We start from the raw sequence: 27,445 nt of genomic DNA, 5'->3' as shown, positions 1-27,445 counted from the left end.
ACGGCTCAATGCTGGTAATGGCTGCTACAGGCCCTCTAGGCCCAGATATAAATACGAGCGAGAAAAAATACACAATAGACAAACAAAAATCGTTCAATCACGTTTTAATGAATCTGACAGGCCGCTTATGTCAATGGCGGTACCTGAGTGGGCTTTTGGCATATGCTATGTGCAAACTATACAGACATGTTTAGGTGCAGACATGAGAAATTAAAAAAAAAAGGGCAAAAACAGACGCATGCAAATTAATTCTACTCCAAAATAGCAGAACATCAGACAGGAAGACGACAAATACATCTGTTGTATGATCAGACCTTAACTAATTACATTCAGAAACCTGTTCTGCAGACGATTAGATGAAAAGGCTTGAGGACAACATGTTATTTGCTTGGTGTTAGTATTTGATGGAGTTAGCATTTTGTAATATGACTTACATGTGATGTTTTTGCTCTTAAACTTAATTATATGTGTATCTCAGTAACATACATCTAATCCATTGTATATTCAGATAAGACATTTCCAAAAATCAATACTAGCTCTCTCAAAACACAATACCTCAAACATCAAATGAAAAGAAAATATACATTTACTGCAGAGGTAATCAGACCAAAACATTCCTTCTAGAACAAAATGCTTCCAATCAAACTATACAGATCCACCTCCATACAACCAAATGTGCTTCTATGGTTTGCCCCAATACCCCAAAAATGACATCCAGCGCATGGCATTCAAAATATTACAGCACTAAGTCACCAAAAATATATCCATTTATAGCAGACATATGTGCTGGTAAATACTCACATTTTCTGACTTCCGTTATTATGCTTTTTAGTTCGTTTTTTTTTTTAAATTTATTGTTACAACATATGTGCTAGGAAAAACCTGCTAGGACCATTAACAAAAATTTGGGGCCTCTAATGAAAAGCAATTTAACTGCAACATGTACACAAGTAGTATGGGGTATGATCCATGCAGTTGTGCACAGCCAGCATAGTCATGGTATGGTCTCGTTTAACATTTCATTGATGACATCAGCCACCAGTGCATCACAGTCTTCACAGGAGGTACATTCAACGGTCTGGTCCGGTCTAGACTCAGCCAGACTTGAAGAGAAGAATGGCCACCTGGCCCAAGTAGAAGTAGATGAAGTGTTTTGTCTCATGGGTCACGTAGCTGCCGAAGTTCCTTCCCACAATGCAATGCCACGTAGGATTGTATTTCTTATCGAACTCCTGTAACACGAGACAACGTGGTATTAGCACACGGGAAATGCAAACGCTACAAATATACACTTTAAGGAGTATAAGATAACAGTATGGCTCAAATCTCACCTTTTTTATGTATGCGGCAATGTCCTTCTCTATGTTGTATTTCTCCATGGCCTGCGTAGCACAGTCCACCGCATCCTGCTGCATGTCTTCAGACATGTCGGCGTTCTTGATCACAGCCTTCCTGTCAGTCATGGTGCCTGAAAACGTAGAAACCAACTTAGTTAAGTCTCCACTTCCAATCGAAACAGTGGGGCCTTTCAGATGTGCTTCTTCCCTGACAATGGCAGGTTTCCTGACAGAAAGCCATCAACTGAGAGGATCTGATTTGTTAAAGGTAATTCAAATCAGGTGACACTAGATACTTTCATGAGAACCAAGCAGGTCTTTTAATCAAACACTAAAACTATCATTTGCAACTCTTCAAAGAAGGCCACATTTGCATACTACTAATGCTCAGCGCAGAGAACCCAAGCGAACTGTGTTCAAATGAAGAAACATCCTGTATAAAAGTACTTAAGTAGTTAATAGCAATACTAATACTAAGATGCATGTGCTCCAAATGCATGCAAAACTACTATAAAGCAGAACTGAAAGGTCATGCACAGCCATGTCAGCACTCCACACAATGCTGATTTAACAGTGAAAATAATAATAATCATGGTGGCAATAGACCATACAACGGATTACGGTCTGGATCATCTATCAAGACATTGACAGGTCAGGATGGAGGAATGCTACGTCACACCTTCATTCACAGCGTGCGCGTTTGATGCTCCAGCAGATCAATAAAGCTCAGGTGCACGCGGCGTTCTCATCGTAGCGTCTTCATTTTCTTCAAGTCAAATACATCTTTGCTAAAGCGTTTGTAATATCCCCCCCCAAAAAAATACGATTTAATTGTCTAAAACGAATGCATCAGTTCAAAGCGCATGCTAGATCATTCTTTGTACATCACTCGATATGGTAAACTATTCCACTCACCTGTCAACAATATTTGGCAAGAGAAATTTGCAATGCAAAACAGTCGCCGTACGAGCTTTCGTTGTTTCAGGTGTCCCTTTGACGCTAGGAGAAGAACATAAGGATCAAGTCAAACGCTCACTGGTGCCCGCGCTAAAATCCCTGGCTCTTCACAATGCCGTCCTACACAGCGCTCGTCATTGGCTGCAGACCAGCCGCTCCCTGCGCCCCTCTGCCAGCATCTTATTTCATCCCACAATGCATCTTTAACCGGAGACCAGAGGGAATGTGCTTGTTTGGTTATAAGCCTCAGGACTGTGTGTAGGCCAGGAAATAGCTTAAATTAGACTCGGTGGACCTTCACAATGAAAACACGTCACTATAAATTATTGCAAGGTTAGAGAGGTACCTCATTGTCAGTCCCACGCAGTGTAATGTAACTAGAAATGAATAATGTAATGATTCTGGTTCCGATTCTTATAGCATTATGTGGGGGTGGGGGGAAATGTCATTCTAATGAATTCCGATTTCTACAGAATAAGAATTCATATTTAATTAATTCTTGAAAAATGTGCATTTCCATACTACAGGTAGAAAAAAACGATTCAATTAATTATTCTAACACAATAATAGAAATACTATTGCTTTCTGTCGTTTATAAAATTCCACTGATTGCAAAGAAACTCAAGTTGGCATCAGTCAGTATTAAAACGGACTTAAGTCTCGACATAGCACACTAACAGCTCTAGATCATTTAACGTTGGACATGACTAATAATTAGCGGTTCATTCAGCGACCGCTTTAAAAATGTTTTGATTCACAAAAAAAGGGCCGTTTCATGAGTTATTCTGAGAATGAATCTATTTCTTACATAATTCCTTATCCTAACTGCGGTTTACAGTCGCTAAGCAACGTATTTTTTTCTTTACATTCCAAACATTCTCATGTAGAACACAAAAGTATAGTTTGAAAAATGTACTTTTTTTTCTGTTGTTCATTAAAATGGGTTTGACCACATTTAGTTTAAGCAGAAATGTTCAATATATTGCATTCCACCCGAGTCATACATGCTTCAAACACCATACATTCAACAATTTTAGGTCAGTCAGAATTATAACTATACTCCACCATTCAGAACCATTAAAAAGTAAATTAAAGCATCATACAATGTTTTGTACCAATGCAACCTTTATTTAGGCAAAAAAAACGTCACTAAAAGAAACAAATGCTAGTGATGTTAAAGCATCTACTATCCACATTGGGACAGTTTAAATCTAAAAATGCCTGAGTATAACCCCCAACCCAAAGGTACTTCTTCCCATTTACCATACGGTTCCTGTCGACTCCATCCCCACAGATTGCTCCAGCCTCTGCTCCTCCAATGTGTTAAATGTGAAGGGCCAAAACGTCTACATATTCCACTGAGGTATAAAGAAAATAAAGGGGGCAGGGAAGTACTTTTGAACTGTGGTCTTAAAATCCTATGATCCTGGGAGCAATTGATCCTGTTCCATGTATCCAGCAATCCCTATCCTATCTTCATTATGTACTGATCCCAGTGATCCGGCATCCACTGAGCCTCTCCTCCAATCCAAACCTTAAGATACCAGCAAAATCAAGACAAAGGAGGTAAAGAGTTAGAATCAAATCCACTCAAACCTGCCTTTCTTTGATGCATGCATACAGCATTAAGGCCAAAACAGACTAACCTAACACTAAGACTGATTCAAAGTTGCATCTATGAACACAAAAACCCAACTAAAACATCTTTACAACGCAAACAATGATGCCATCTGACGTGAAAATTACCTAAAATTGGTAGTTACCCAAATAATGTCCAGTAGGCCAAGAATAGTATTTTTCTAGATGTAATGTAGAATTTGAGTTCTCAAATTCACCCTTTTACGCAACAAAGTATAGATTTAGTAATCCTTTATTACAAAGCATCAGTTCTGTGTCACGTCTAGAGGAAGACAGCATAAAACAGTTGTTGTGGAACCCACTATCCCATTAAACATACATGGCATTTACAAAAATATTGGGAGCCATTACATAACCCTTTGTTTGTTCTATGAAAAAGACGTCCACTTTGTATTCAAAAAAAGTGATGGGCAAAACAAAAATCAGTTAAAAACCTACGTTTAAAAATAACCAAATGGATGGGAGGGAGAGAAGACAAAACATGGGACATTCATAAGATCATAATAGCCACACAAACCAAGAGGGGGGATTAAAACATATGGGGTTTGTGATGTTTAAAGACTGTAAAAAAAAAAAAAAAAAAAAAAAAAAGGTTCACAGCCTCCAAAGAGGTGAGAAGAGTGGAGCGCTTTAGGAGCGAGAGCGGGAACGGCTATGGCGAGGGGAGTACTGCGGGGATCCTCGGCTGCGGCGTGGGGAGTAGCTTCGGCTACGGTTGTTGCTGCGGCTGCGACTCCTGCTGCGACTGCGGCTCCTTGACCTTGATCTTCCATAGCTCGGACTGCGGGGACCATCCACCTTCACGCGGATGTACGCAGTTTCTCCCTGGCAGAGAAAGAACTTTCCACTGAGCAAATGTAACATATAATCATGCTAACATTATATATATCACTATACTTACCAGATTTTGGTTGCCCTCAAAACACCAGTATTCCCATTTCCATTAACCAGTAAGCACTGACTACACAAGACGTCTAGTTTGACATGGTTTTACCTTTGGCATTCACAAGGAGAGGTCAACCGATACTGGATTTTGCTGATAATAACTACGTTCGGAAATCTGTCCGATAAGAGATTAATTGAACAATAGTATTTAAATTCAGTAATATGAATGAAAGCTTAACGAAAATTGGTGCTGAACTGTAACAAAAGACTTACTGTTTTGTAATAAATTAAAATAATATTTCAATTCAAATAAATGTTTTTTTTGGTCACAAAAGAAAATTGGTCACAAAAGAAAATCAGTTTTTCAGAATGTAACTTTTAAATGTCATGTACTAAATTTCTTGTGTATTTTACCTTGCGCTTACATTTTTGCACATAACTACTTAAATGTTTTGGTAAAAAGAGAGAAAAAAAAGTTTGTAAAACTAAAATCAGCGGTTTCTGTGTACGCGCATTCGTGATAGATATATATATATATATATACAGCTGGTGCTTCGTCTTATGAAGCAACTGGATGAGCCAACACAAAAAAAAACATAGGCAGCATTTGCAAAGGTTATTGACATGAAATTGATTAATTTAAGATTAATACTGTAGAAACCTCCAGCCATGTAAAATACACACAAATGTATAAAAAAGGTCAGCAAAATTGTACCCTCAACAACCGCAGATTAAGTAGCAATATCAGCCAACTGCTATTCACAAGGACAGGTTCACTCACAACATAGATCCACCTTTTGCTTATCCAGGGATTTTGCTTACCTTAAGAATATTCCATTGCTAAGCATATCCAAATGTTGGGTTAAAATCTCAAACCTACCTCATGCGACCGGAATTTTGTGTTATCCAGTTTGCGAACGGCGTAGGTCATGTCTTCTTTGCGAACAAACTCCACCACACCAGTTCCATCTCGGAAAACGTCAGCGTAACATACATCACCTGCTTCACGCATGTGATCCTTCAGATCCTGCCAGCTACCACTCGGTGGAAGCCCTGGAATTAAATACAACAGTCAATACAACTTCAAATAGCTCTTAAATTAAGTAGAATTCTGACGCTACCTTACCTGAAACGATAACTCTGTACTCCGAACGTCGGGATGGGGGTCCATATCTACCCCTAGGAGCCCCACCACCGCCACCACCGCCTCCTCCACCGCCGCCACCACCACCGCCTCCTCCGCCAAAACCACCTCTCCCCATACCTCTCCCACTTCTCGGAAACTCCACTCGGAGACGATAGCCATCGTAGTCATAGCCATCACGAGCATAAACAGCATCTTCAGCATCTCTGAAGGAAGTGGAGCAAGAAAAGCGTGTAAATATCAATGTCATGAAAAGCCAGTGAGTGCAGCTAGGGGTCGCACTGAGATAAACTACTAACAGGGTCCTAATCCTCAACCACTAATCTGACCAGTTAGTTAAGAACACATCATGGTGAATTCTATTTCCTTTTAAATTGGACATCATTACATATTAGACAGGAACAAGTTAACATATATTTTCATGTATAAAAGTCCTATTAGGTTTGTTACCTAGATAAGAGTAGCTGCAACATCATGTTAGTACATATTCAACCAGATCATTGAATCATATTTTGATCCCCAGAAAGAAAACTGTTTATGGTCGTGCTGCTGCAAATGATTGGAATGTGCTACAAAAGTCATTGAAATATGAACAAATACTTTAATCTATGGGTTTAAAAAACTACTAGGGAGTGTTCTTAATCACTGCCTGTAAATGTTTTAATTGAATGTATGAGGGTGTATAGCGATGTATGTTCTTATGTCTTTCAGGAGATTTTAACTCTTGCCAGGCTGCTATTGAAAATAAGTACTTATTCTTAAGTGACTTGCCTGATTAAATAAACATAAACATTAAGTGCCTTAATATTAAAAGAAAACTGCCTAAAAATACTGAACAGATCAAACACTTGTTTTCAGCAAGAACTCGCTGCAGCTAAGTTGAATCAAGCTTAAGCCATTTGTCAAGTTAAAGTAAAATTTCCATTTTCAAACCTAGGGTAGTTATTAAACCCTAACAGAGCAAATGAAACCCAAGTTTGCGCATTAAACAAACACTTTAGATCAAAATGGATAACTGAAGTTTGCAAAGCCTACTCTCATTACGAAGACATGCATTAGTGAATATTCAATTGAGCTCTAGAAACATGGTGAGCGCGGCTAAGCTAATTAGCATGTTAGCACAGAAAACAAAAGTAAAACGGTATACAAATATACATACACACACGCGCGCTTTTTCACACACACACAGAGAGAGAGATACTGTGAAAACGCAGTGACAAAAGTAAAAGGTTTTTAAAATTTGGATAATTTAATTAGTGAAATCTTTAACGTTGAAACAAACAGATTAGCTTTTTAGCTAAAGGCTCAAGGTTCAGTTTTACACACCTGGGGTCTTCAAACTCGACAAAGGCGAATGGAGGTCCGCCACGTCGGTTTTTCAGATCGATATCCCGAATGGCTCCGTACTTATAAAAGACATCTTCGACATCTTTAGTGCGGATATCAGGGGGCAGATTCCCCACATAGATGCGGCAGTCGTTACTTCCAGCAGGCCCGCGGATCACACCACCACCAGACATCTCTACACAGATATACCTTCACCTTCCTGCTAAACAGAGAAATTACACTTTTCAAGTCTAATAAATAGCGGATAGTTGTTTAACTTTAGAAATACATTAAATAAACCTAGTTACTAGTCAAATACAAAACAAAGAGACTTACTATTGTTTGAAGCGCCGCTCGCACGCGCACTCCGAGAGCGTGTTTTTTCTGGAATCGCGCGGGTCTCGTCCTCTTCAGCAGGCGCGCTGTAGCCAACGCGGAGGAATCTAGAGAAACGGGCTGTTCGGTGGGTAATGGGGTAGCTACATCCGCGAAATGAACTAGATCGTATAGGGATGTCTAAAATAATAAATAAAAAATGTTATATGTTGGTGGGGTAATTAGTATTAACAAGGAACGAAAAAGCAATGTCAAGCTTTTATTTACAGTGGTTTATTCTGGTCCTGGCGTGAAGTCACTGTGCTGCTTGCACTGCTTCTGTGGTAAACTCTAGATTACCGAATTACATAGCGGCAAAGATGAAAATAATTAAACATGTAACATTTATATTTTAAATTATTTATATAAAATTTATTTAGTCCAACACACACACACACCCTTTGTGTGTGTGTGTGTGTGTGTGTGTGTGTGTGTGTGTGTGTGTGTGTGTAGCTCATCATCAGCTTATAAATCATACTAAGGGATGTTTTTTGAAAATGTAAAAATGCAGAAAGTTTTCTGTGATGGTTATAGGTTTAGGGTTAGTGTAAGGGGGTATAATATACACACTGTACAGTATAAAATTCATTATATCTATGGAAATTCCCCTTAAAACATGAAAACACAATATGTGTGTTTGTGTGTGTGTACACTCAAAGATTACAGTCCAAACTTTATTGCAGCATTTTCAGTTTGTATTAATTAATAATTTAGTTTTAACTTTGGTCAATAATGCATTCAAGCCAAACACCCTGAATTAGAGACTCATAATAATCCAGAAACTCGTAATGCAGTTATTCTTCATCAGAGCCAAGGCTTTATTAAACCTTTAGATGACAAACAGTTAGATTACAGAAGCGCTTAGCACATATCCTTATAACTATCCCAAGAAACCCTTACATTTTGACAGTAAGTGATAAGGATCAATATTAAAGTCAACTGTAACTTTATTAATAAACTTATCACTTTAATCATTATTTTTCTAAAGAACTGTCTTAGAAGCTAATTGTACAATATTTTTAAGACAAGCAGCTAGAGGACACCACACATTTCCACATCCTCAGAAACTTACTTAGCAATCACTTTCATGTGCTGTTTTACATCAACCACATTTATGAGATTATGATAATAATAATGAATCTATATATGTTTAAGAGTTTTATACGGAAGTGGCAGTGAAATTTGCAAACTTTCAGCTAATGCTGGAATATAAATCAACAGCATTTCAATATGCATAGCTGGAAAGGTAATGGGAAAGACCAATGGCTCCACCGCTGTCACCACAAACTGTGTACTTCCCTTGGGATGCCAGACTGTTGATCTGAGGACAAACACAGTAGTAGAGAAGCGATTAGAAAGAAAGAATAAACAAACATCTATCTATCTATCTATCTATCTATCTATCTATCTATCTATCTATCTATCTATCTATCTATCTATCTATCTATGTCTATATATATATATATATATATTTATATATATATATATTCTATCTACCTATCTATCTATCTACCTATCTATCTATCTACCTATCTATCTATCTACCTATCTATCTATCTATCTATCTATCTATCTATCTATCTATCTATCTATCTATCTATCTATCTATCTATCTATCTATCTATCTATCTGTCCACCTATCTATCTGTCTATCTATATCTCTGTCTATCTATCGATCTGTCTGTCTGTCCATCTATGCATAATGCAAGACTCTATCTATCTATCTATCTATCTATCTATCTATCTATCTATCTATCTATCTATCTATCTATCTATCTATCTATCTATCTATCTATCTATCTATCTATCTATCTATCTATCTATCTATCTATCTATCTGTCCACCTATCTATCTGTCTATCTATATCTCTGTCTATCTATCGATCTGTATGTCTGTCCATCTATGCATAATGCAAGACTCTATCTATCTATCTATCTATCTATCTATCTATCTATCTATCTATCTATCTATCTATCTATCTATCTATCTATCTATCTATCTATCTATCTATCTATCTATCTATCTATCTATCTATCTATCTATCTATCTATCTATCTATATCCGCCTGCCTATATATATATAGTAGTCATGCCTCTGCTCGTTTGATGAATTCCTCGGTTGCGGCAGTCTCGTTTTCCCTCTGTCCACGCCAGGTCTTCAGAGCCGAGGCCTGCAGAGCTCGGCCAAACGAGAAGGAAAGAGCCCAGGGCTTCACCAACGGGCAGTTATTGATGGCATTTAGGTTAATGGAGGCCTCTTCCTCACTTTGACCTCCTGAGAGAAAGGTCACCCCTGAAAGTGCAGGAAGTCTGTAATTGTGCAGTGTCCAGACTCGTCGGTGAATTTGAAACCAGGTTTACATTTTATATCATATCCTTACCCGTGACAGCAGGTGGGACAGTACGCCGCAGAGCAGTGACTGTTGCCATGGCAACCTCCTCTGCACTGTATTTGGTTGGGCAGCTGTGCCCAGGGGTTACCATGTTGGGCTTGAGTAGTGTGCCTTCCAGATACACATGATGATCAAACATGGCTTTGTAGACCGCTGCAAGCACCTGAATCAATGACAGTGAATTTAAAGGGGTGGTTGATTATGATTTCACTTTTCTAACTTTAGTTAGTGTGTACTGTTGCTTATTAAGCATAAACGATATCTGCAAAGTTACAACGCTCAAAGTTTAAAGCAAAGGGAGATATTTGCTTTTAAAGAAATTGATTTTTAAGGACTACAACAAACAGCTGGTAGGGATTACACAAGCTTACTCCCGGGTTAGTAACATCACCAACCCGAAAATTTACATAAACCCCTCCCCCCAGAACAAGATTTATAGATTATCATGACAGAATATGCTAATCAATGACTAGAAGATAACTACACATAAGCTACATAAATTCATCAACTAACCATTCAGAAATGTCCTGTTGCATTCTACATGTTGTCACTTCTTCTTGAGTCTCTCCATTATAGTCTGACTACAGTTTGAACATAAAAGGCTAAAACTTTTTGAAATTTTCAATGCATGTCGGTGTGAGTGTAAGCTGTTGAAGCTCCGCCCTCTTTGCAGTGAGCAGCAGCTTATATGCATTTAAAGGGACAGACAAAAAAAAACGGTGCGTTTTTGCTCACTCTCAAAAAGTGACGATTTTAACATGCTATATAAAAATATCTGTGAGGTATTTTGAGCTAACACTTCACATACACACTCTGGGGACATCAAAGACTTATTATACATCTTGTGAAAAGGGCATTATATCACCCCTTTAAATCACATGATTATTCCAGCAATTTTGAATGTGTCAAGAATATTAAAGGGGTAGATGAAAAAGATCCAAGACTCAACCTCATGTTGTTCCAAAACAGACTGACTTTCAATGCATGGAGAAAAATAGATTTATGTTCCACAGAAAAAAGAAAGTCATACCGGTTTGGAACCATCCCTATAAGAAGTACATAAAAAGTAAGAATAGTAACCAACCCTCTCTGTGACAAACTGGCAGCGCTTTAAATCATGGTCTCCATCAGGCAGGATCTCAGGTTCCACGATGGGTACAATCCCATGCTGGAAGAACAGTTGGTGAACATTAACATATGATCTTTAACATATTTCTATTTTTTATTTTATAACTCTCAATTTCACCTCATTGACTTTTACCTGCTGACAAATACTAGCATAGCGAGCAAGGACGTTCGCATTTTCTGTAATGCACAGGTTTGACGGGGTGGTATCACTGATTTTCATCACACAGCGCCACTTTGCAAAGTCAGCTCCATCCTTTTTATACTGAGCACAGCGTTCTGAGAGCCCATCCAGACCTGTGGAGACAGAAGCACTACATTTTTATTGTGTAAAAATTCTGGGTACTATCATATGTTCGGCCTCAAAATGACCCTAATTGGATTCAATACATTTCACCAAAAAACCAAGACAAATCATGTAAAACAGTAAACTTTTAACAATAATACTTCTCACACATTACATCCAAATAAAATTAACATGGTAACTATTTTTTAAACATTTGTTTTTCCACAAAATGCGAATAATAAAAAAGTATTGTGTATAGGTATATATAATGGTAGTATAGGTATATAATAATAATAATAATAATATACATTATTTTAATTGCATTTTTAAAAAAATATTTGTGTGTGCTTTCCTGAAGCTCAAACAGTACAACATGACGGTAGCAAAATCCACATGCATGGACTGATAAACAATATATGCCTTCACCTCAGCATAATACTGTATTTTTTCCCCCAAATATAAAAATAAATGTAAAAAAAACTCACAGTGTAGTTGAGAATCTGACCAAACAAAATACATAAAAAAATGTTTTATTCTGAGTCTGTGCACCTGCTTTTAACCATTAAATTTGCAGGTCAAATTGTCACACAGTCACAATTTCAAGAAACCAGCATTTCAACAAACAAAAAAAGAAAAGAAAAATTCAATTGAATGAGCAGATATTCGGATCCAGAGAACGGATGTTTTTGATATACCTTGTGTAGTGGTCTCTCCATTGGTCCCTGGCAAGGGGACTACACCTTTGTCAACCTGTGAAGAAAGGGCAAAATGTTTTAACAAATATAACATTTTTAATTCAGCTCATTGGCTTAAACGCAGTGTCAGAAAACAGAAAAAATTTTTTGGCAAAAATGGTATCTTTAGAAGCACAACAGCTTATCACTGGGGCAGTACCTTAAAAGGAATAGTTTGCCCAAAATTGTAAAATAATCCCATATTTTACTCATTTACAAAAACCTATCTCTTCACTTCTTCAGAAGGCCTTTATTAACCCACTGGAGTCGTATTACTATTATGATGGATGGATGCGCTTTTCTGAGCTTCTTAAACTCGGACACCATTCAATGCGATTATAAAGCTGGGAAGAGCCAGGATATTATTTAATAAAACTCTGATTGTGTTTGACTGAAAAAAGAAAGTCATGTACACCTTGGATGGCTTGAGGGTGAGTAAATTATGGGACAATTTTCATTTTTGGGTGAACTACTGGAGCAACTGTGTATGTTATCTACCCCTAACAGGTGCATATTCATAACTTAGAGTAATAAGGTTTCCAATATGAATCTTTTATAGGAAAATGTGGTACAAATTTGTCATTTGAAAGCCACTGCCTAAGTGGCGAGCTGTTATTCAAAATTCAAAAATGAAGTTGGGATTGGGAAATGTTGCAAGCCAGATTCAAACAGCACCAAGGCTCAACATGTCAAAGCAAATTGCTCACAGCTATGCCAGTAAACCGAGGTGAGACTTCATACCTTGATCCCGATAGTGATGCCCTTGTCCTTTATCATCTTAACGAACGGGATGCCATCATCAGAGTTCTGGTAGAGTGTTTCGTGGAAGAAGATCACTCCACCGATGCAGTTATCAATGCGGTCATCAGCGGTGAAGAGCACCTGACGGAAGAGACGGCGGTTCTCCTCGTTGTTCTCTACCCCTATCTGGTTCAAACGCTTCCCCATGCTGCCTGTTAGAACGTGCACAAAACCAAAGTGAGTTCTTGCGGTTTTCTTTGACACTGCAATTTCTGTCGGATAAGTGGAGTAAGTCCCACTAACCTATGGACTCGTCTGCAGCTAGGATGCCTTTCCCTGGTGACACTATACGCAAAGCTATCTCATGTAGCTCCTTCTTTTTCTCAGTGACGAGGGGAGGAAACTGATGGGTCATCCTAAACTTTCTGATACAACCTGAGGATACAGTCAGAGTAAATGAACACAACAAAACTAAAATGGGATTTCACCATATATTGCCTTCCTGCTGAAGTCATAGGATTCAAGTTCACATACACTGTAAGAAATTTTTTGTAGAAAGCAGATAATGTGCTGATAATCACCAATATCTTCTATGTTAAGTTTATGAATATTTCCCTCGAACTTAAAACACAACACAATGCATAATTCAAGATACATCTAACAACTTAAGAATAAAGGTTCCAAGAGAGAGTTTTCGTAATGATGCCAGAGACGGATCATTTTTGGTTCCCATTGAAACCTTCAGTGAACAGTTCTTAAAAGAAACATTATCCATTAGTGGGAAGAACATTTTAATAATCTTAAGAATCCTTTTTCACTATAAAGAACCTTTTGTCCAATGGAAAAGTTACATAGATGTTAAAGACTTTACATGTAAACCTTTAAGGACCTTTAAAGACTAGTGAAAAATCAATGCAGAAAAATTGGGCTCTAATATGACACTTTTCTTAGACTGTGGAAATTCTGGAAATATCAAGGAATTGTAAAAATTTCCTCGCCTAATCGAAAAATAAATAAATAAAATTCTAGTCTATGCCCAAATTTAGAACATTTAACCAGTTAGAAATTGGTCTCTGTAAGTTCAATCTGTAGAAAAAAAATCCTTATGCAATAAACATATTCTTGAAGATTTAAACCCCCCTAGCAGTTCCTAAGCCAACCAACTATTCTGTACAGAAATGCCCAGCATTCACTTTCACAAAAGCTTAACTGATATCACTCTTGCAACTTTGTTATCTGCCACCCAACTGAAGCACATAGACTCACTGTTTACAAGCATAAACTACACATAAACTACTCTCTTTATGAATAACTAAGTTGCCAAATTACTGCAAAATGTTATTTTAAGAGTTCTCAAATTTGTCAACTTCTTCTACTTGAAAACATTTTAAACCTTTAGAAGAATTTAAGCACAATTAAACATTTCTGCAGCATTTGGAAACTGATCGTTATTCTCAGCATTCAAAAGCATTTTCTAAATGGTAACTCCCTTGTAAAAACACAACTTTTTAGTAACTTTTTTGCTCCACTGCAAATTTCACAAATAAATTGTTATCCAGAATGGTAAAGGCAGTAAATTCAACAGATGAAACGACAGTGATGCTTACCAAGTCAGAGCAGACGGAAGAACTCAGACCAGAAGGGCTTTTTCCAACAGACGAGATGAGACGTGACTGATTCTTTAACAGTGGCAGTGTCCCAATTCTTTATGAAGGTGATATCCCAGAGGATGCTGACACTTGTAGGGCGGAGCTTAACGTCATGCCCTCATTAAGTTATTTGGGGGAGGTGTTAAAGGCCACCAAAGGTTGCCCACCCGATCCCATTTCTAGCAGCATGTATTCTCATTATTTTACACACAAAGTAATACAATCTAACTAGATTTTTTAAATGGTGCAAAGGTTGCTAGGGTAGTGTGGGTTGTTGCCAGGGTGTTGCTAAGCTGTCCTGGGATGTTGCTAGGTGGTTCTGGGTAGCTACATACTCAGAGGAGCTCAGATGAGGCTCGGATCCTTTCTTCAGTGCAAGTCTAAGGAATTTTTTGCCCGTTTTATGGTATGCCAGGTGAAAATTGAGTCTGATCCCTATTGTAAGCCACATTTTTTGAGGTATCATTGTAACCTGTGTGCAGAAGGGTCTTCCGGGCAACATATTTAAATGTGTTCCTGTCAATAATATAATTAGATCAAATACGCCTCAGGCAAATCCTCGAATCAAGTCAGATGAGACTCCCATCATACCCTTAGGAAAATGTTGTTAGTCACAGAGCGGCTGAGATTCAAGCATATATGTGTGATAAAAATATGAGGTGGGGTCAGGGCATAATTTCAAGTTCTATACAGGTGAGCAGAATTTTTAGATGACTTCATGATCTAGTTTTTCAAGGACAAAAAATGGAGTCAAAGTTTGAAGATTCAGTTTACCAACACAATTATTTGTTTTGAAATGATGTGATTGATGCTTTTGGATCTAAAAGTGTCTAATTTATTCAGATCACATGTATTATGCATAGAAGAAGACAGACAATATTAGGACCATGTTGTTCAATCCATATGAAAGTAATAAGATAACGTAGATAAAAATGGCAGGTTTAGAGGGATACCCAATGTCTTGCTATACATAAAGGACCGAACACATCTGAAGTAGACTCTCAGGAGAACTGTTAAGAGTTACGGATATTTTAAGCCACCTCTACTGGGGCTGTGATTTTTTTTCCCTGATACCTAATTAAAAACATTAATAATGATGCTTTATCTGGTGTTCAATTTTCAGCCCTATTAAGGCTGCTCCCATTTGGGTTTGTCATTGCGCTCACAAATAGGTCACACCAAAGTCTCAAAGTTGGAGAAATGTCTCCAGGTATCATTTGCCGATATATCATTTACCATTCTATCTTTTGAATTTTAATGACATGAAGTTCTACTTTCGTTCGCCACATCAATTGATGAACGAATTCTATTTTAGGGATATATGTTGAGAAGGATCTTTACAGTATGACTGAGAACTCATTTATATAATCAAAGCAACTGCCAGTAAACCAAAATTTATTTAGTTTACTATCATTAAACTACTTTTTATCATTATAATTGCAATTTACTGTATTATAGTATTGTATTGAACCGTTCATTCCATTGTTCAGTTGTGCTATTCTACTTGCATTACTGTACATTTCACATATTTTGTATTCCATAAGATATTTCATTGTACATACATAACCGGTGTATATTGCACGTAATTTTACTTCTATGCTACAGAACTATTATTTGCAGAAAAAGTAACTGGGAATATTGTGTCTAAAAAGTTACTTAGTATTAGTATCACAGTATAATTATGTGCAAGCATGGGTTAGTTTTATTTATCACAGTCAGATTATCACTCTTATGGTGTCCCAGTAAAAGGTAGCACTGTAACCGGTATAAATATATAAAATCAATGTAAAAATTTGTGAAGAAAAAAAACCAACAGTTCTATTATTATAAAAATACTTAATTTGTAAAAGCAAAAATAGACAAAAGTGAGGTCAAAAATCTAATAAACTTTCTGCAAATCCAGAAAAAAAGAATTTGATTATTAAATAGGAGTAAAAAACGGTTAATGAATGGCTAGTCACATCGTTATGAGGGTGAATTATCAAAATATACGGTGACATTTTATCTGGTCTTTGGCAAAAAGTTGCATGTTACAGAGAAAGCAAAGTTTGTTCATTTATGTTTTAATGGAGAACTGGTTCCTGTTGCTTTTGTTTCAGTCCCAGCTGTGTCTTCATTTACCTCAATCTTCAACAAGGTAGGAGGCAAATCCACAGGGGGGATCGAAGGAGAGTTCAGCAGGTCACACTCAAAATTCTTAAGCAGATCTGATGATAAACCTCGCATCGACCTTTCCAATCGGTCAGGATGATTCTTCAGCTCGAGGATTGGCTTGATGGGACGTTTCTGCAGCAGCTGGGAATCAAAGGACATGCCGCGGAAAAACTTCTGGCTTTGGAAGTGCTCCAGGCACCGTAAGCGACGTGTGGGGATCTTGCATAGAAGCTACATTTGGACAAAGTCACAGAGTGTTTTAGGTTTGAGTATGTGCGTTAACAACAGGGTTGTGCTCCATTCAGAACTGAAGTGAGGATCCCTGAATTTTCCTATTCAATTCCCGAATTTGATTTAAAGCTGCAGTAGGGAGTTTTGAGAAAATGTTGACTTAGCCTGAAAATTTGAACAAGCACAACTTACAGGTCCAACCCCCTTGCTCTCTGCTGCGCTACAGCCCTCCCTCCACAGCTCCTCCCCCACAGCGGAGCCTGCCGTGAGGCTAGTAAGCAGGACCACCGATGACGGAGGATTATAAACAGTTATGGAACATTCACTAATAGGGACGAAACATCAACAATATGCTTTACATTGACTATGGCCTGCCCATACTTTGACTACAAAGTTGGTCCTCAAATCATTATGTATTTTGCAATACATGTAACTTTATAAGGTTGCACTCTTTCTATAAGTTATAGCTACTAAGATAACGTTAAAGGATTAGTTCACTGTAAAAAAAACTTTTGCTGATAATTTACTCACCCCCATGTCATCCAAGATGTCCATGTCTTTCTTTCTTCAGTCGAAAAGAAAATAAGTTTTTTGATGAAAACATTCCAGGCTTTTTCTCCATATAATGGACTTCAATAGGTCACAAACGTTTCGCGTACCAAATGACAGTTTCAGCGCAGCTTCAAAGGGTTTTAAACGATACCAGACGATGAATAAGGGTCTTATCTAGCGAAACGATCGGCCATTTCAAAAATAAATAAAAAACTTTAAGTTTTATAAGCACAAATGCTCGCCTTGCTCTGTTCTGTGATGCACATTCGTGATCCTGTTCGAACTCGTTCATCCAAATGAACGAATCTTTTTTCGAGTCATTCGTTCGTTGAATGAACGAAATGACTCGAAAAAAGATTCGTTCATTTGGATCGAACAGGAGAGTCACGAACGACGGTACGCACTCGCGCTGTGCAAGAGAGGGGTGATCAGTGCGTACACGAGCGTGATTGACACTGCTAAGACATTCCTCCTGGCTCTGATTGGTTGTTTCTGACCGGGAGCGGTGTATTTCTGCAAATGGCAGTAGGACCACAGGGAGGGGCCAGAGGAGCTTGATTTTTTTCAAGGTTATCTGTCTCATATTCTACTTTCAGGACATAATGACAGTTTTAACAAATATTTGTTTACAAAAGCTACCTACTGGAGCTTTAAAGTAGCAAACAGAATTGTAATTTAAATTTGAAGAAAGTAGAATTCAAAGACATTCATATAAATGCTGCAAGTGTATTTTTTTAATTATACATTTTCACTATGAATTACCCATAAATTATATCCTATATATATATATATATATATATATATATATATATAGTATGTTTAAAATAAAAAAAAATGTAAAAAAAAAAAATTGTATTGATATTTTTATTAAGAAGTAAACTGATTTTTATGGGTATAATTAATATATATATATATATACATATATATATATATATATATATATATATATATATATATAGTTTTTTTTATTGACGTCTAATACATAATGCAAAAATAACAATGCAACATATACTGTATATAATCATAATGGATGTCACCTCTATGAGCAGAAAGGCCAGATCTGGACTGAGGTTTGCAGACATGTCGTAGGGATGCTCACTGACCCTGTTCATCATACTACAGTGGTCTGCTTCCGCAGGCAAAGGAAACTAAAAAATAAAAACAATAAAGAAAAGGCTCAGACGGTCTGAATAAGCAGCCTGTAGCACTTTCTAAACATCATCACTGAGATCTGCACATTTTTCCAGAGGTGATTTTGTGACACATTCATCAAGTATAATGCTCATCTTGTAATATGTCGTCTGGATATGTCTTACCCCTCCAGTGGCTAAAGCGTAGATAAGAATACCAAGAGACCACCAGTCTGCAGCATGGCTGTACGGGCCCCCGCTCAGGACTTCAGGAGCTGTTTAATGACCAGATAATGTAATTAAATATCCATTTTTAGAGAAATAGCTCAGTTGCTTCGAGCTATACATGTCTTTAGTTACTGCCAGATATACTTGATGGTAAACACAGTCTTACTATAGAAATCCTATCCTGTTTAAAACGGGTTTAGACTCCAGCCTCACCCATGTACTGTATTGTGCCACAGATAGTAAATGCTCTATCCCCACGCTCAAGGCGGCGAGACAGCCCAAAATCAGTCAAGCGGACGTGACCTAAATGAGACAGCATTAATATTTCTATTCCAGAATTCCGTTTACTAAAAAATAAAAGAGTTGAGATTTGTATCTTAAAACAATCCAAAGACACAAAAGACATATATGATCATTTTCTTGCTATATGTAAAAATTATGCAATTAATTATTAAACCTGGAATATCTATCTATCTATCTATCTATCTATCTATCTATCTATCTATCTATCTATCTATCTATCTATCTATCTATCTATCTATCTATCTATCTATCTATCTATCTATCAATCTAGTAGACAGAAAATGTTTAACAATAACCAACAATATTGTACAAATATTATATACGGTGGTGCATGGCTGTCACTGATGTTTTCCACAATGCTGCAATCTGGATCAGCTTTACCTTTATCAGTCAGAAGGATGTTCTCCATCTGTTTAAGAAAAAACATTTTTCAGGGCATTTTATAGGGCTGAATACAAACTTTTATCAAATTCAATAATTTATTTGTATTTATTTATATTTTTAAACACAGAGTGTTCATATGTAAACATTCTTATATTCCTTGTTCGTGTTCGATGTTCAACTTTAGACAACTTTCTGTCAGAAACCAGAATACATAAACATAGCAGTCAAACGAAATAAAAAAGTACTGTACGATATTGTAATACCTTCACATCCCTATGTATTATTCCGAAGTCATGCAAAAATCCTGGAAAGGAAAAAAGTGTGGTAACATATTACTTTGAATGTCATTGTTACAAATCTACAACACCTGTGTGTGAAAATGACTCAAGACTAAACATGTTAGATTATTTAAATACAAATTAAAAGCATGTTAAGTGTCATATACATTATAAATCTAACAACACTCACCCAAGGCAGAGCCCAATTCAGCAGCAAACACACGAACATCTCTCTCATCAAACCGGCCCTTTAGTGTCCAGTAAGTATACAGGTCTCCAGTGCTGCAGTAATCACACACTGAAGACAAACACACAGGAGCGAGAGAAAACAGAAGAGATGAGAAACACAATGTCACAGTAGACTGAGTGGCCTGACCTTGAGGCCACCTATTATAGATCAAACTCTAAAGGGACTTCATTCAAGCATGATGTGAACTGGAGCAGTATTTTTGAGTATATTCACAAGCCAGTGACACGATTTCAGTCTGTCACAGGGTCACGGAGGGAGACTTCGGAAAGGAAGAAGACATATATCAATGATTAAGTCTCCTGGCTTGCCCTGGCTGATGAATGGATGTGGAGAGAAGAACATGGGGCAAAAGGGTTTAACAAAAATACATAGAACGAAACAGATAAATCATACGGAAAAGGACAAAGTAAAATACAATCAAGTAGAGCATTGGGCAGATCTTTCAAGAACTTATTCATAACCAACTATTTTCTACATATAAAATATTTTCCTAATATATATAAATCTGGAAAAATATTTCAGAATTAGGACGTTAAATAAATATAAATTAATTAAATCGTTTATTTTTATTAAATTAAATATATATATATATGGAAAATATGTATTCAATTATATATATATAGATTCAATTTATAAATATATTCATGATTAATTTTTTTCATATCTCTGGAAAAGTAGTAAATAATTGGATAAATTACTTAACTTTTTATATATAAATATGCATAAATATGAATATGTATTTTATACTTTTTACATCTCATATGTTAGAGTACAGATATATGTAAAACCTGAAGAGAAACCTTTTTTAATTTAATAAAAATTTATTTGAAGCATCCATAAAACCCTTAGTGAACAAGCTAAAGATGACTGTGTTATAGAAAGGTCAAATAAAACACTTAAAGGGGCTATATGTAGGAATTTTCATGTGTTAATGGCTTTTTTTATTGCCAATGTGTGAACAGATAGTAACAAAACTTAAAAAACTAGACATTCCCAGACTTTTGTCTATGAAAGCATGTAGAAAGATTTTATGTGAAGGCCTACAAATTAAAAGGATGAGACATTTATGCGCTTCCGAGAGCATCACTTCCGTTCAATGACACGTGAAATTAATGTTTATACAATGTTCAGGGAAATGCAGAAAGAGCCATTCTGCACTTTAATGTCATTGTGTCATGCAAAGAAAATTGATTAATTCAAACTATAGTCTCACATAGACAGATCTTTTAGTCTATCTCGGATATGTACGTTATAATCAGACTATCTGTAATTTTAATGACCTCATCTGTTGACATGATGTTGGTGAATTGCAGAGCGGGTGAAAACATATCCACATCATCGCTACGATCAGGTGCTTCCTTAACTGCAGCTTTCTTACCACTGTCGTTTTTGTTGTTGTTGTTTTTTGGGGGATAGTTCACCCAAAAATGAAAATTCTGTCATTCTGTCATTTACTCACCCTCATGTTGTTCCAAACTTGTATGAGTTTCTTTCTTCTGTTCAACACAAAATAAGATATTTTGAAGAATATGGGTAACCAAACTTTTGATGGGCCCCATTGACTTCCATAGTATATGTTTTTCTACGATGGAAGTCAATGGGGCCTTGGGTTTGTTTGGTTACCCATATACTTCAAAATATCTTCTTTTGTGTTCAACAGAAGAAAGAAACTCATACAGGTTTGGAACAGGGTTGAGGGTGAGTAAATGATCACAGAATTTTCAATTTTGGGTAAAGTATCCCTTTAAGTTGTTGGCTGCAGTTCACTTAACAGCCACTGGTGTCACTAATAACAAGAGTTTCTGAATTCTACACAAAGCCTCTTTAAAGGTGCTCTAAGCGATGTCGGGTGACGTCACTTCTTGTTGACGTTCGAAGTATTGTCAAACAAAACGGAGGCTAGCTAGACCCTCCCTCTTCCTCATCCGCGCACTAACCCCCCAAATCCTTCTTGTCGGTTATTGGCTGGAACAGTTTGTTATGTTTCGTGGTGCGGGTTAGCCCAGTTTGTTTTTGTTGCCGTTTGTGGAGCCTGAGATGTCTGCAGAGACCGCGTTTTTTTTACAGTGTGTTTAGGGGACAGGCAGCTAGCGGATAGTGAGGAGATGTTTGCTGTATGTGACAAAAAATGTTTTGGCCTAAAAAATGGGTGACATCGCTTAGAGCACCTTTAATTTATTTTCAGTTGAATAAAATGATTGCTTTTGATGCCATGATTTCTGAAGAGTCTTTAGAAAGCAGAATGAAAAATTAAATATTGTATTTGGTGTGACTCACTGATGAAGAGATTGCTCTGGCTCTGCCAACAGTCCCGGAGACTGAGGAGGAAAGGATGCCTGACTTGTCGCTACAATGTAACAGTTGACAACACAAAATGAGATGGACATGAGTGCAGGCGCTGAGAGGACATGAGAGTAAACTCTAATGGAATGAGCAAAACAATTGAAGTATGAAATATGTGCATGCTTATAGGCTATTGACTGAGAGAAGTCAGTGTTGTCCATGTATCACTGGCCCGGTTAGAACCAGATCAGACGAGCCGTAGCCGACACGGAGCGCAGCGGCGCAGTGTGACTCACTTGAATTATAACCTCCTCTTTGGACTGCTGGAGGACTCCATGTCTCAAAACATCAGCCTTGGGTAAAACCTAACCAACAGTGACACAGTGAATTCTGAAGTGAAGGAGGCGCAGTGTACCAAACACATCACATTTTTAAAAATGAAATAGAATGATAGAGAATTTAGAACAAGGCATGAAAACAATCACCTTAATAGCATAGGTCTCATCTTTAGACAGGTCCTTCACCTTCAGGATTGGACCAAACGAACCTTTAGCTATAAAACCAAGAATCTGAGAAGAGAATCATTAGTTAAAAATAAAATAAAAATCGCAGTATTTTAAGGTTCCGCATGTGTAAAGGAAGAGCACTTAATTGTATTGAATGTGCACTTGTGTCGTACTTCAAATCTTAAAAGTATATTTTTTTGACAGCTGAACTTGAAGATAGTATGATATTAATGAAATAAAAGGCCACTTAAGTATACTTAAAGAGAGTACACTTTCATGATGACTATGTTTCAAAACACACTTTCTGAAAACACTTAAAAAATGCACTTTGTAATTATGTGAAATTAAAAGCTTTACTTTAAAGTACATTTTAAATCATTATGTTTTGATTATCTTTCGTTACGCTTTAAGGAAGTACACTTATTTTGATATGTTCACTACCACACTAAAGCACATGTCAAGTACTTTATTATAATTTTAACTGTAGTGTGTTATATGATATTATTACACGGCTCTCTGAAAGGCTTGATTCTGATTGGTCAGTCGCAACATTCTGATATCATTTATTTCCCAATAATGACCGTCGTCAATAGCAATGCTGTATAATGTATAATGACCACTCATCCGGGTATCTGAGAAGTCACACAAGTAAAACACTTCACGTCGGGGTCCTGATCACATTGTCAGGGTTTATTTTGGCATTATCCATTACTTGCAAATGCACTAAATGCACTAAAATAAAACTTCATTGTTACAAATGGTGTGCATTACAAGTGTATTTAAATACATGACATACAAGTTTCAATAGAAATGTTAAGTATATTTTATAGTGCTGTCAAATCGATTAATCACATCTAACATAAAAGTTTGTAAATACACAATACACAAGACAAAATGTCTCTTTTTGTGTTCTACAGAACAAAGATAGTCATATGGGTTTGGAACAACAAGAGGATTTTTATTTTTGGGTGATTTATGTCACATTTGTAAAGGATTTTATGACTAGTGCCATACCTGGAAATGCATGTGTCCAGTAAACCTGTGCGGGAATTCTGGCAGGAAAATGGAAATAAAGCCCGGCAGTGTCCACTCTAGACGAGGGCCCTCAGGGTTTGCGTCTGAGGGCCGAGATTGCTCAGAGATGGGGTATTCTCTGTGCTGGGCGCTGTGATGAACGAGAGGAGCCGAGAGAGACAGGAAGGCATGATGACATGACAGGGATCTCCTCTTCACCAGTGATGATGATGCCTGGAGTGAAGAGGTTAAACTACTGCACAAAATCACAAACACTTATGATAACATAATGCTTAACAGATCAGTATCTGGTGTGAATTTAAACCAATGCAATGGCCCCCGAAAAGACAGACTACATTCAAAATGCATGAGTGTCAGTGCATTATATAGCAAAATATAAAATCAAAATCGCAGTGAATGTGATAAACTCTTATAGGCCTACTCTGCAGTGAAATAAATTGTTGGACCAAATTGTATGACAAAACTGAAAGTTTATAGTACATGTTTTCATTATTTTCTACGTTTATACATAGATTTTTTCAAATTAACTAATAATCTGTAAAACATTATGTAATGTTATTTTACTGTAATTTTGATGTCAATATCATCCAGTGTGGTTCAATGGAACTATACCAATAAAGAACCTTTATATTGAAGAGTGTATGTCATCATTATTATCAATATCCTCTGGTGTTATCTCTGGCGTTACCTCTTGTAAACCATTCTCATAACAGTAAGCACGTTTAACTGAATAACACATGAGAATACTGGGAGCCGCATGTGTCAAAGTAATCTGTAGCCTATATCATTTTGCCTCATGCAATTTATATTTTAGCCTCTATTTTAGACCCACGATACTACAAAGCACAATCAATATTTAAATCAGACCGATATAACTGTGTAGGCTACACCCTTAATTTTTGTACAAACTATTGCTTTATAATTAATTGATGTGAGGTGTGTGATTATCAGATTAGTAAACACTCTTACCTTATTTTTACTCCCGTCGCCGCCCATCACATTTTATAAACGATTTGCGATATTCTTTAAAAACAAACCTATTTTCCCTCATAAGTCCGTCAATAAAACTTGAACCCCATGTAAGTTATTTATATCATCTTCTTTTCTTTTCCACACAAAATAACGCTGTTTTAATAAGCGCATTAGTCGGTGTCCAAACCTTTGATACTCATGTGGGAGCACCGCCCACTCATTAATATTAACATATAAACAATGATCACGCTACAGCAATGCACTTCATCATGCATCAGAAACGTCATAATCGATTGATTACGTAACTCACATACTTACAGACGTAACCCTTTTTTTCTAGTAAATGGTGTCTAATGTCCAGTGGAAAATCTATGTATTTGTAATAATGTACTGAACGATAAAATACTTCTGTAATAATAGCTAAATCTAATTCTGGTAGCTACACGTGTGATTATCAGAGGTGGAAAGTAACGAATTACATTTACTCGCGTTACGTAATTGAGTAGTTTTTTTGTGTACTTCTACTTTTTAAAGTAGTTTTTAAAATCTGTACTTTTACTTTTACTTAAGTACGTTTTCTTTGAAGTATTGTACTTCGCTACATTTGAAATCATATCCGTTACTGAGTAAAAAATAATAATACAAGGGGGGGGATCACACACTCCGGAAACTACTGAATTGATTGAAGGGCGGGAGAACAAACCCGAACAAACGCGCAAAAAAGGTGACGCAGACCCAGCTGAAGCTGAAAGCTAAGCGCCAAGCGAATTATGGCCAGTATGAAAAGTAGAAAAAAAGCGTGGTTGTCCTCGAGGATAGATATCCAATTTGCAAAAAATGTGGACGCAAAGTGGCTGCAAAAAGAGGATATAGGACACCATCCCTCCTGCAGATAAAGGTATGTCCCGATTTACGTGATGCAAAGGGAATCCCGGAATCCAGTCATGAAAATGGAATTCACTTAATGCAGATGTCACGTAAAACATACAAAATAATGGATGGATGAATACATGGAAAGTAGAACTGTGCAATAAACCCAATCGCGACATGGTCTGTGGATAATTAAGCTAAGCACAAAAATACTGCAAGTAAATATATAAGTTAACCCTATTTGTTCTGCTGAGCTGCGTTTGTCTACTACATACTCAAGTACTCGTGACGTTCATGGTGTTTTCAGCGTCTCACAAACAATTTGAGGATATGAATACATGAACATTTCCAGAGCTGCTCTGAGAGAACGCCTAATGTGCGTTCACACCGGACGCGAATAGCATTTTCATAATTTTATTTGAGAAAATCCATTGTCAAATACACTATTACAGGTCTTCACAAACCGTCAAAATAAAAGTTCGGTTTTACTAGGAGAAATTATGACAGAAATATATTACTATTGTAGGCATACAGTAGAACGTAGCCTACTTCTCAAAATAATAATAATAATAACAATAATAATACATTTTATTTGAACATTATTTATAGGAATATTTTTTTTTGTCCATGGTTTAATTTAGTAAATCTTTTTTTTGCAGCGCTTCCCCAAAAAATAAAAGGACACAAGTTTAAATTTACATTTGATTAGCCTACCACCGTTTTTGATAATATATTTGGATTAAATCATAAAAAGTAGGGGTGTAACGATACACAAAACTGACGGTTCGGTTTTCCCACGGTTTTGATGTCTCGGTTCGGTTCGGTTTAGAAAGCTAAAAAAAAAAATTAAACAGTGGTTTAATGAGAAAATTGTGTCTTTGTCAGTTTTTGCATTAACTTTACTCTAATTTGTTATTGAAATATAATAATTTACACAGTTGCTGTCATTTTCATTAAAGATATTTTAAACGTACTTTAAATAATCAAGATATAATTAACAGGTTAAGTAAAATATAATATATAGGATAATATTGTGCATTTATTTAGTGCAAGAGTTCATTTCTCTAGGAACCAACAAGTTGTGGACACTTAATCACTAGCCTGCTGAGGTAAATATAATGCTAGTGACAAGCTATGCAGTTTTATTGACGTCTTTGCGGTGATGAAACACTGATTGAGCGATTACACGCTTATGTGTTATGTTATGATGCCTTTCAGTAAGTATACTGTATTTTTCAACATATCTTCAGGTGTCCATTCATGTTTATTCTGTAACTGAGGAAGAGATGATCGCGTTTACTCGCGTTTACTCCGCGCTACCGCTACTGTTACAATCCGTGGTGACAGATAGTTTTAAACTGTGGGTACAGATTGTCAATTTACATCCATGTGGACAGATTGGTAAACTGTGCCTAGTTTTGTAAAACTGTGCACACGGTAGTTTATTTTTCTTCTGTAATGAAGCTTGGCTGTCCATCTAGTGAAAAATGTTGGTACTGCGGCCAAATAAAATCTTACTGAAAGCTAATTTTTTGAGATATCAACCTAAAATTTGGAACACAACTTCTTCAGATTTTTGGCTTACATTTTCTGGCAGTTTTAGAGTAAAATATATTTTGTAATATATATATTTTATATAAAATATAAATAATGATATTTTTACATTGTTCATTTTCATAA

General features: G+C 36.7%; 4 protein-coding genes across 5 annotated transcripts; all 4 read right to left on the bottom strand.

Annotated features, from left to right (window-relative positions):
• Positions 1-87: 87 nt before the first annotated feature.
• Positions 88-2,548, bottom strand: dynll2a (dynein, light chain, LC8-type 2a). Its single transcript, XM_077208853.1, has 3 exons — positions 2,253-2,548; positions 1,332-1,468; positions 88-1,232 (listed from the first exon to the last, which is right to left on the bottom strand). The coding sequence occupies exons 2-3, from the start codon at positions 1,461-1,463 to the stop codon at positions 1,095-1,097; spliced, it is 270 nt and encodes an 89-aa protein (XP_077064968.1). The 5' UTR covers positions 1,464-1,468; positions 2,253-2,548; the 3' UTR covers positions 88-1,094.
• A 1,600-nt stretch (positions 2,549-4,148) lies between these two features.
• Positions 4,149-7,736, bottom strand: srsf1a (serine and arginine rich splicing factor 1a). Of its 2 annotated transcripts, none has more exons than XM_077208851.1 (5): positions 7,624-7,736; positions 7,288-7,510; positions 5,944-6,167; positions 5,698-5,870; positions 4,149-4,757 (listed from the first exon to the last, which is right to left on the bottom strand). In XM_077208851.1, exons 2-5 carry the CDS (start codon positions 7,479-7,481, stop codon positions 4,563-4,565), a joined length of 786 nt encoding a protein of 261 aa, XP_077064966.1. In that variant the 5' UTR covers positions 7,482-7,510; positions 7,624-7,736; the 3' UTR covers positions 4,149-4,562. The 2 variants fall into 2 exon arrangements, with proteins under 2 accessions (XP_077064966.1, XP_077064967.1); XM_077208852.1 differs by having other exon boundaries at positions 7,288-7,507; positions 7,624-7,701.
• Positions 7,737-8,459: 723 nt separating this feature from the next.
• On the bottom strand, positions 8,460-14,893 carry aldoca (aldolase C, fructose-bisphosphate, a). The gene is made up of 9 exons (XM_077208850.1): positions 14,548-14,893; positions 13,244-13,375; positions 12,941-13,152; positions 12,161-12,215; positions 11,316-11,476; positions 11,139-11,222; positions 10,043-10,217; positions 9,755-9,954; positions 8,460-8,983 (listed from the first exon to the last, which is right to left on the bottom strand). Exons 2-9 carry the CDS (start codon positions 13,353-13,355, stop codon positions 8,888-8,890), a joined length of 1,095 nt encoding a protein of 364 aa, XP_077064965.1. The 5' UTR covers positions 13,356-13,375; positions 14,548-14,893; the 3' UTR covers positions 8,460-8,887.
• Positions 14,894-15,401: 508 nt separating this feature from the next.
• LOC143716353 (ribosomal protein S6 kinase-related protein-like) lies at positions 15,402-25,336 on the bottom strand. Its single transcript, XM_077208868.1, has 12 exons — positions 24,893-25,336; positions 23,903-24,136; positions 22,868-22,951; positions 22,679-22,747; positions 22,377-22,446; positions 20,040-20,147; positions 19,835-19,875; positions 19,569-19,596; positions 19,098-19,187; positions 18,843-18,931; positions 18,564-18,674; positions 15,402-16,974 (listed from the first exon to the last, which is right to left on the bottom strand). The coding sequence occupies exons 1-12, from the start codon at positions 24,917-24,919 to the stop codon at positions 16,642-16,644; spliced, it is 1,284 nt and encodes a 427-aa protein (XP_077064983.1). The 5' UTR covers positions 24,920-25,336; the 3' UTR covers positions 15,402-16,641.
• Positions 25,337-27,445: the final 2,109 nt, after the last annotated feature.

The sequence above is a fragment of the Siphateles boraxobius genome, unplaced genomic scaffold (genome assembly GCF_051911475.1).
Source record: "Siphateles boraxobius isolate OS27281-9 unplaced genomic scaffold, OSU_SipBor_1 6, whole genome shotgun sequence".
Classification (NCBI taxonomy): domain Eukaryota; kingdom Metazoa; phylum Chordata; class Actinopteri; order Cypriniformes; family Leuciscidae; genus Siphateles; species Siphateles boraxobius.
This window is presented reverse-complemented; position numbering and strand designations above follow the sequence as displayed.